This window comes from Serpula lacrymans (genome assembly GCF_000218685.1).
Source record: "Serpula lacrymans var. lacrymans S7.9 unplaced genomic scaffold SERLAscaffold_1, whole genome shotgun sequence".
NCBI classification, from domain to species: Eukaryota; Fungi; Basidiomycota; class Agaricomycetes; order Boletales; family Serpulaceae; genus Serpula; species Serpula lacrymans.
This window is the reverse complement of record NW_006763290.1, coordinates 1090641-1100517: the sequence shown is the minus strand read 5'-3', so window position 1 is coordinate 1100517 and position 9877 is coordinate 1090641. Positions and strand designations below refer to the sequence as shown.

The 9877-nt window shown below is 42.5% G+C and overlaps 2 protein-coding genes across 2 annotated transcripts; one reads left to right on the top strand and one right to left on the bottom strand.

Annotated features, from left to right (window-relative positions):
* Positions 1-4998: 4998 nt before the first annotated feature.
* SERLADRAFT_404540 (uncharacterized protein) lies at positions 4999-7865 on the bottom strand (the record flags this gene model as incomplete). Its single annotated transcript, XM_007312131.1, has 11 exons — positions 4999-5160; positions 5260-5583; positions 5660-5764; positions 5935-5963; positions 6018-6403; positions 6453-6816; positions 7000-7035; positions 7125-7202; positions 7234-7496; positions 7532-7574; positions 7790-7865. The coding sequence occupies 11 exons, from the start codon at positions 7863-7865 to the stop codon at positions 4999-5001; spliced, it is 1866 nt and encodes a 621-aa protein (XP_007312193.1).
* A 314-nt stretch (positions 7866-8179) lies between these two features.
* SERLADRAFT_404539 (uncharacterized protein) lies at positions 8180-9152 on the top strand (the record flags this gene model as incomplete). Its single annotated transcript, XM_007312130.1, has 4 exons — positions 8180-8222; positions 8328-8343; positions 8419-8528; positions 8761-9152. 4 exons carry the CDS (start codon positions 8180-8182, stop codon positions 9150-9152), a joined length of 561 nt encoding a protein of 186 aa, XP_007312192.1.
* Between the last annotated feature and the right edge of the window lie 725 nt (positions 9153-9877).

The following is a 9877-nucleotide window of genomic DNA, read 5'->3' as shown; positions in this document are numbered from 1 at the left end:
CCATCAAGCTATCACATTGTCAATTCCCTGTCCATGTTGCCTTTGCCATGACCATTAACAAGTCTCAAGGGCAATCAATGACACAGGTTGGGCTGGATTTATGTGTCCCAGTGTTTTCACATGGGCAACTTTACATTGCATTGTCGCACTGCACTTCAGGACAGAAAATAAAAGTGCTATTTCCACATGGTTTAAATGACAGATGTACCATCAATGTGGTATATCCCAAAATTCTGACTGGCTTTATCTGTGACTAGCAAGTAGACTTTTCCCCAATTCTCAACCTTTTGACTAAAGTGTTTTGTTCTCAGATCATATTATCATCCTTTACCATTTCTGGAGTCTCTTTTTTTATTTCTCATCAATCTATCAATGTAATACCACAGAGTTTTTATGTTACAATATATGTTGATGTCTGTAAAGATTCAATGAACCATCTGCTTGAGTTCAGTATACTGTGCACAAGTTTAGGGCAGGCTTATAAGGACATTCAACAACAGAACAGCAAACATGCATCATAGGATTCAAAGACCTAACATACATTACAGGCAGCATAAGTTCACTGACTTAACATTTTGATTACTAAACAGTATTAGTATTATCATTTATTATACATTGCACCAGTGGCAGAGCCATGGGCTGGACCTTGTGATTATAACTCCACTGAATTGTGCTGAGTGTGCCGCCGCGTGCCTCAATTGCAATTATCAACCTTGGGCAATGTTAGTTTTGGTGATTTTGCACCTAGTTGTGCTATCTATTTTCCCTTCTTTCTAAATCACTTCCCTCTTTATTCTTTTTGCTCTATTGTTCAGTATTCACTGAGCATTCTATAATTTCACCTTTGTGGCTGATTTGTTTACCTTTGTTTACAAAACTTCGGACTAGTATTGCAGAGTCTAGTATTCCTATTCTTTAGTTACTCATACTGGACTCTAGATACTGTACACATTCTGTACTCTCTGATAATAAAGTTACTCATACTGGACTCTAGTTCTGTCCCTGTTAGCTCTCAGCAAGTGGTTAGACACTTCCCAGAAGTTCTCAATTGGACAGGCAACCCTTGAGCTTGCTGTTTGTGTTGATCACATCCCTTGTGGATTCACATCAAATGGGGGGAAAAATACTCCACATGATGACACCTCTTCCCTGCCACCGTTATCACAGACTTCTGCCTTAAGAGAGCTGGCTCTCCTGATTCAACAACCACCAAGATCCAACCCACCATAACTTTTCACCACGGCGACAACTACATGCCCTCTGAATTCAAAAACACACCTCCAGACCTCCTAGAGGAATACACCAGGACTCTTCCACCTTACTTCTGAGGTGCAGTGTAGAAGGTAAAACAGGACAGAATTGTTGGCAAAATAATTTGAAAGACCTCAATGCAGGCCTTAGGTCGTTGTAAGAGGGTCAGCCCTGCTGCCAATACTAATAGCGACCACCATGACTCAGACACTGAAAACATCAACCCGAATGAGCCCGTTGTCAAGAAGTGTTGTCTTACCTGTACCCACATTGACAAATCATCACACCAAACAGCAACAGGAGATTATTGCTCAGATGAAGGAGACAAAAAAAACTTTTGAGAGGGTATCAGAGAGCTATCTTGATATTCTTGTGAATGTTGTTGCGAACTAATTACATTTGCTGCTGATCACAAGTACTCTTTACCATACTATAAAATCAGTGATAAAAGTATTTGCAAAGCTCTGGGTGTTGACAATTGAAGTGGACAAAGACCTGGTTGAAGCAAAAACAATTGATTGCATTGGTGAACAAAACACTTGTTCAGTAGTAGTGTCCAACTGGAGACCTGTAAACATGCATCTTCCAACCAGCATTCAAGAACAGCAAGTGTTTGCAACAATATCGAACCCATGCTTGACTTCAATCCTCACTTGGCCCATGACTGCGTTCCATGCCTTTTCCTCTTTGGTGCGGTTGCTGGGTCCCGCAAAAGGGCTGACAATTTGGTTGCTGATTCCATAGGCTGCATCGCCAAAAATTTGGGGGTGTCTGTGCTCCACTGGGTATTTTCATCAGTCCCATCTTGTACAGCATGCTCAGTGCACTTCTCAAGCAGCCAACTTTTGTTTAGCAGGAAGGAATCATTCCTCCGCCCCTCTATTGGTTCATACAGGTGCCCAAACATCCCGTTTAGTAGCATAAGTGCCTGAAACTTGAACAAGTGATATTTCTTATGGCCGTTGTAGGCCTGTTGTTGGAAAAGTGTGGACAGCATATCCGTCAAATAGTGTAGTCTAGGAACCCCCAAATGCCCAACAGAGGTGCACCTGCTTCATGGACTGCACAAGCATACTTCTCAAGGTTTGGAGGGGAAAGCAGATGTGTGTGGCCAAATTCAAGGATATGGTTCCAGTTTTTGTTGACATACATTGCAACAAAGTTGATAATCTCAGAAATGGATGACTGCAAGCAATTAAATTTCATGCAGAGGTTGTACATGTCACCGGCAGAACAGAAATGTGCGCATGTCAAGCAAAGCGCTTCAATTGCCGAAAAAGTATACCGTCCAGGTGTTGTGATCTCATCTGGTAGCCCAATGGCTTCGACCAAATCAAAGAGCTCATCAGCAGTCATCCTGTGGGTATTTTCTTGCAGTTAGTCTTGTAGCTCTTGCCGAGTTCTTTGTGACCCGGAGAGAGCTCACCTGAACTGACATAGACACTCCTTGTCCTCCAGGGATTGGAGCCCACTCTTCTATTATTCTGTTTCCTCCTTGAGCTTGGCGGGGAGGAAGTCTAGTCGCACATCAGAAACTCTCAGATTCAAGTACAAATGTGCTGACAAGCTGGGCGCTATTGTCAATGGTGGACAAGATTGGGGCAATGAGCTGACGGGAAATGAATTGGTAGTGTCGGGAGAGTAGTGGTAGGTGCACCGTAGCAATCTTATGTCTATCAGGCATGGTGGTGGGCTGTTGTGATCTATTGGGGTATTTATACTACTACAAGCTATTTGTACATGTGTACTATATAGTTGATGGAAGCAGTGACTGATTATGTCATAGGACATAGCCCATGTGACTAGCTCTACTATGTGAGAGAATTGTATCTAAAATAAAGGGAAGCAGTGTAGCGCAAGAAAGTGGAGTTTGAACAAAAGGAAAGTGCCACATGGCATGGTGTGTGAAAATTGGGAGAGAAAGTTAAAGTGGAGAATAAAAGTTAAAAGTCCAAAATTTGTGATTGCAACACTACCCCCTCCTAAGGCTTGACTTCCAGGTGAGACCAAGTACCAGAGGTAGTAGTTATATGGGTATTGGTTGAAAAAGGGAATTAAAAAGATTCAAATCCATGCCTCTAAGCTTCCTAGGAGCTGAAGGATTCTTTAGAATAGAAGTTGTGAACAGCATTGCGGAAGCTGTCCAGATGGGCTTCTGGTTCCCATGTTCTATCCTTGTCTCCATAACCCTTCCAGAGGACCACAAATTCTAGTTTTCCACCCTTCAAGTGTCCATCCACCACCTGTTTGACTTTGAATTCTTCTTCACCTTCCTGGGTGACTACTACCAGTCTGTGTTACAATACCCAATTTTTGGACCTTTAAGTTTCATTCTCCACTTTAACTTTCTTTCATAGTTTTCACACACTGTGCCATGCGGCACTTTCCATTCTGTTCAAACTCCACTTTCTCGTGCTGCACTGCTTTTCTTTATTCTTAGCTACAAGTCTCTCACACAGTGGAGCTGGTTACACGGGCTGCACCCTATGACATCATTAGCCACTGCCTTCATCATCTGTATAGTATACATATACAAATAGTCTGTAGTAGTATAAATACCCCAATAGATCAAGGAGACTCCTCAGCAAGTCCTCATGTTGTTTACCCATAACAAACTCAGTCCTATCTCAAAGGGTAACCACTCCCACTCACTTGTCTGAGTTGTACACCAGGGTATATGTATTAAGAACAAAGCTTGAAGGAAGTGTCTAGCCACTTGCTAAGAGCAATCAGGGACTGGAACTAGAGTCCAATGTGAGTAACTAAATTATTAGAGAGTATGACAGGTATACAGTACCTAGAGTCCAATGTGAGTAACTAGAGAATAGGAAGCATTGGACTCTGCAGTACTGTCCGAAGTTTTGTAAACAAAGGTAAACAAAGCAGCCACAAAGGCGAAATAATAGAGAACACAATTAATAGTGAATGATAGAAGAATAGATAGAGAAAGGAATGAAAATATATAGGTAGCACAAAGGTGCAGAATCACCAAAACTAACAATATGAACTCTTGCCTGTCCAGGCAGAGTGGCTCTTTGTAGGGTTTCACACAACTAATATTGACTGTGGGTACTACCCTCATTTGTTTTGGGAGTTCCAGCTCCACAGTATTGGGCTTGACTTTCTTAATCCGGTAAGGTCCAATCCACTTTTTGGTCAGTTTTCTAGACTGCTGGTCTTTTAATCTTAAGTGGTTGGTATCTAACCAAACCAGGCTGCTGACCTTGTAGTTAGGGGCCTTAGAGCGTCTATGCTCTGCCCTGTTTTTCATCTGCTCTGCAGTTTTGAATAGCACCTCACACATTTTGGCATTTTGTCTAAGACAGACTTCATGTCCTTGGCCATGTTCTCAGCAGTCTTGTTTATGCTTTTGCCAGGTTCTACACCCATCCTGGGGAGGTACAACCTTGTAACCTTGAATGGTGCCTTCCCTGTAGCCACATTCACAAAACACCCTCCTCCTGATATGGACAAATACCCTTCAGATCAGATTTTAATCTTGATTGAGTGTCAGGACAGCTTGCCTGGTCATCATTTACGCCTAGTTCAACATCCAGACATAATATTAGGCTTTATGTTAGTCTTGTGGTGTAGTCGTTGTAGCTGTAGCTCTATAGAATTTATAATACTTATAATGTATCTATACATGCAGGTCTGTTAGAAGGTGTCACCTTTCACTTTCACATCCATGCTCCAAAACCATGGCAATGCAGTGTTGCGGAGTCCAGTTGCATTGAGATTCATGAGCTAGGTACTTGCCTTGAGGTGGTCTGGTTTGAGCTCTTGATATTTTTGTAATATTTCTGCCCGGCACCCCAGAGATATAATTGCATGCTGGGCTCTCTTATATATGGCTGAGTGGACTTTGACATTGGCTTCCACACGGGTAATCTCTGCCCAAGCCCTCACCTTTGTCCTGAACAGAAAAAAATTTTGACCCAGTAGGATACGTATCTGATGCAAGGTGTCATTGGCCTGACTTTCTTGGAGTATAAGCTCCTGACTTACTAGATGATGTAGGCCTTTAATTTTGCAAGTGCTTTTTCCTAAGTTAGAGGGTAACACCAATTTTCTCCTCCCAATAGGCTCATCATTGCCATTGAAGGAACCCGGGAGGTCAAACAGATTTATTTCTTCTGCATTGTTGTCTTTGTCAAAGTTTGGCCACCCCGGGACCTTCTCAAGAAACTCGGCAACATTGATATTACCTAGATACCTTTCAACCTTGAGGTTGAGAGCATCTACGGGAGAGCAAGTGTTGACACCTTTCCTATAACTCCAGTTTTTCTGCGGTTGTGCCCTTTTGTTGATTTGTTTTACATGAATTTGCAGCTATATCCTGTTAGGTAGAGTTAATAACTATTCAAAAAAGTATATATTCCTGGGATCCTGGGGCCCGGGGACTTACTGAATCTCTTCCAACTTCAGACCCACTGCTAACCAAGCAGCGGTTCCTCAAACCACTCCATTTCTTGTTTCCAGTTGTGATAAATGCAGCTGGATTTCTGCTTTGCTGGGTAATTTTGCCAAAAAGACTTCATATATATCCATGGCATATTGTGTATGCAGCCGGTTTTGCTATGCCTTTTTTCCCTGGGCAATCCAGGCCTCTGTGTCCTTGGAGTCTGCAGTGAAATTGATGTTTTTGAATGCAAGCTTGCTTGATGGCAAGCCTTATTGAACCTTTTTGAACTTCTTGCAAAGTGCCAGGACTAGGCATGCACTTAGTCATGAATATGGGTGAGTTATTGAAGCCCGGGACCTACCCATTTGTATAGGCTTCTTCCAATTGGAATCACTCATGTGATCATCCAATATTTCTTGCCTATATGACTTGCTCATAACCCAGGTGCTTCCAGAGACTTCATTGAGGGGAGCCCAAAGTGTTTCTAATATCTCACCATCAACCTGCCCAGCCCTGGGGATGAAGTTAGGGGTGTATCTTGGGAAGCAGATGATGTCCATGAATATGATATAATCAATGCCCTTGTACATGGATACACCACTGGGGACCTGAAGATAAGGACTTTCAAGAACCCTCTTTGAGTAGTGTTTACCGTATTGGCACATTATATTGTAGAGAACTATAACGAAGTCGGTCCTGGCCAATGAAGACAAGATCTGACACAGGGAATAGTTCATGTTCATTTGGCTATGAAGAGTGATCAATTCCCATTATCACAGACTTGTGGGCAACTCACTGTTCACCTTTCTGAAAATCCACTATGGCACCCGGGCAAAATACTCCATGCTGGGTGCAGGCAGTAGCACCAATTCCGGTAGCATTGAGGTGCTTCCAGTCCTTGTTTGCCAGGTTTACAGCTCTGTGGTAATTACAAGTAGACCCCACTTTATTTTCTTTGGCGATTTTAAGGTGCTCCATGTATGGTTGGTTTGCCGTCAAAAATGCTGTGTCATTGGCCAATGGGATATCATCATTGGGGTTCTTTGACTTCATGCGCTCTGCGTTCAAGTTCCCATCCATAACAAAAGCCCTCGAGTGATACTGCCTGAGGGGGTCCTGCTTCCAATCAAGCAGGACATTGATACCCGGTTGAGGGCAGGCTATGCAGAACAATGCTAGAGACCCTGGGGAAGGGTGACAGCCAGGTTGGTGTGCAAATCCATGCCAACGCATATATTTCAAATGTCTCCACTGCCATAACACCCTCATGAACTCCTGATATCTATTTTAGAGGGGGAGCATATCATTGAGGTACCCGGGAAGTCTAGAACTGAGGGACGCACTGGGACCTTGTGCAGTAATGCACTGTTTGTCACCCACTATATCTTGGAATAGAAATTCATTGCAGAAGTTTTACATTCCTTGTTATCAAATAAGAAGTCATCAAGCAAAGAAAAGGTGAACACACTGTTTGAGGCTTCTTCTGACTTGCCTGATATAACCCAAGAACTGAATGTCCAAGCGGGCAGCATTGGGACAGGGTCAGCTACACCATTTCACGGGCAAATGATGCACACCAGATTTGTCTACCAGAAGCATCATTGTGTTGCCATTGATGTCAGTGGAGCCAGTCCTTTTGGGCATATCACCTATTGTGATTACTTCTTCTTCTTCTAATAATCCTCCTTCCTCATTGTCTGATGGGGCACCTGGAAAATTGTCCCTGGTACCGTCCACCTGGGAATCACCCTCCAGTGAGTTGTCCTCTGCTAGACTGTGGTTGTCATCACATCCCAGGCATGGTTTCCCGGTGTGGCCCAGATGAATTTCCAAGCCGGCTCTATAAAGCCAAGAAGGTTAGAAATGTGTGCCCACCCATTGCTCAACTCTATGAAATGGTAACCTCTGGTGAGCATCCCTGCAGCATGACATGCAATACTCTGGATTCCACAAACATTCTGTACATTGCCAAGTTCCTTCTCTCACTAAACAAAGGCTACAAGTCTGTCCTGGGGACCGCCCCTCTTCCTGCATGAGGATTTAAAGATACTCTAAACAATGATTCAGCCATTATCTCATGTAATCATTTTGTGACTAAACCAATATCAGACAAATAATGGTGGATGTGCTTACCTAGTGGACTTGCCTTCCTTGGAGGTATAACCAATGGCTCAAGGATAGGATAGTCAGTGTCTTGGATGGGGAACATATCATGTTTATGAGGAGTTTGATGGGGTGTTGACAAAGTTGATCAGGCTATGTGGTCTTTCACACTTATTTGTTTTGTACGCACACCTTTGCTTGTTTTAAACTCCTTTCAATCTACTCTTTGTAACACTGGAGCCAAACATTGGGAGGAGCTGCGGCCCATGCTAAATAATTCTGCAGAGAAGAGATCATGTTGTTAAACCAGACACCAGTTTGAAAATGCTCATACAAGATATTTATGATAAAAGGCAGTGATTGATATGGAGCCTGAACCAAGTGCTCAACTTAGTGAAGAAAAAAGAGGTGAAAAAGAGGATGTGGGACCTCTACAGAGTCAAGCCGGGGCATTCAGGTTATGGTAAACTGCAGAGTGTCCTGAAGGCGATGTTGACTTAGCTCAGCAAGGAGGAGCTAGCTGAACTCACAGAGAAGTGTGAGGAGTGATATATTGATGGGCCATCAGAGGAAGTGAGACAAAAGTGAGTATGATGTCCTTTACTCACCCGGGACAAATAGTGACTCAAGATAACCAGAGCTGCTGAAATTAAGGGTAGGAAAGTAAAGAAGGACTTCCAGATGCAAGCAACCCAGGATCTGGGAATGTTGAGTTTTGTGCTCACCGCCCATAGAGATACAAATGGAACCATTTGCGTGTTCTTGCCTTGTAAGTAGTCTATGGACCCCAGGTCTCAAACTAGGTGTGTGGTTACTAAAATGGATCACTTTAATTGCAGCCATGAGCAAAATGACAAAGCCGGGTTTGAGCTTTTTAGCAAGGTACAACCCAACTAGCAAAATGTAAAGATATGGGAGGCTTGGGGCAAGTATGCATAAAATCAGCTTGGTAAGTTTCTAGCTTAATTATTAAACATCACAGAGTACTGAACTATATGTAGCTGATGTAGATGGGTCTGTGCCAAAGGAGAACCTACCAAGCAAGCAGCCAAAAAAGATCAAGCTTCTATTTGACAATAATGGATATCCCATCCTTGCAGATGAGGATCCGCCTTCCCTGGCAACCTTTTCAGACCTACGGATTATCATCAGGTCTTTCCTGACAACGCATTACCAGATTTCCACTGGAAATACAAAGGCTTCAATACCTTGGACCAGCCTTGCGGAGCGCCCGGGCTACTATATTGACTTGTTAAAGGGGTATATACCCTCGGGGTACAAGTTCCAGGAACCATCACGTATGGCAAAAGAGGAGACCCAGGCTCTGTCAGACCACATCAGGAAAAATCTAGCTGCCTTTTATAGCTATCATAGCCACCATAGTACTATATAGGGAAAATAGTAGCTATAGTACACCTAGACAAGTCCCTATTATATAGCGCTATATAGCAGCACTATTTTGAAAATTTGCTATGGAAGTTATGATAGCACTTTTGTAATATATGTACTATACCTCTACTATAACTGCTACCATAGAACATAAGAGCTATCACTACCATGAAATATTATTCCAGAGCATTTATACTATTTTTACTTGTATTATAATCAGAGGTCATATTCAGTAAAATCAACATATATTTCTAATACGGTTACATGACACATGTAATGATAAACTATCCTAACAAAGTTGGAACCATACCTTTAAATCAGATACTGTAAGTTATTCATACTGTGTACAATACACTCAGTAGTGTTATATAAATGCTACCATGTGATTACTAACCACAATTTCATGAATGGCTTGTGAGCTTTGCTTGCTAGCTCTTCAAGTCTGTGCAAGTATTTCAATAACCCAATAAGTGACTACCACCAAGTATTAGATAGTTGAACTTACCTCTGCCTATTCACCAACAACTCAGAAAAAATTAAAGTGGTTATACATCTACCAATTAATCACTGTAATGACCAAAGACATCAGTGGGGATAGCTAGGACTGATGAGTCCCATATATAAGAATTCTGGACACAAACTTTACCTGAAGGTAGACTTGTGATGTGGTGGTTGAATATGGTGGGGGCATTTATAGTGCTTATGCCAATGTGGATGGTGGCTGAGAAT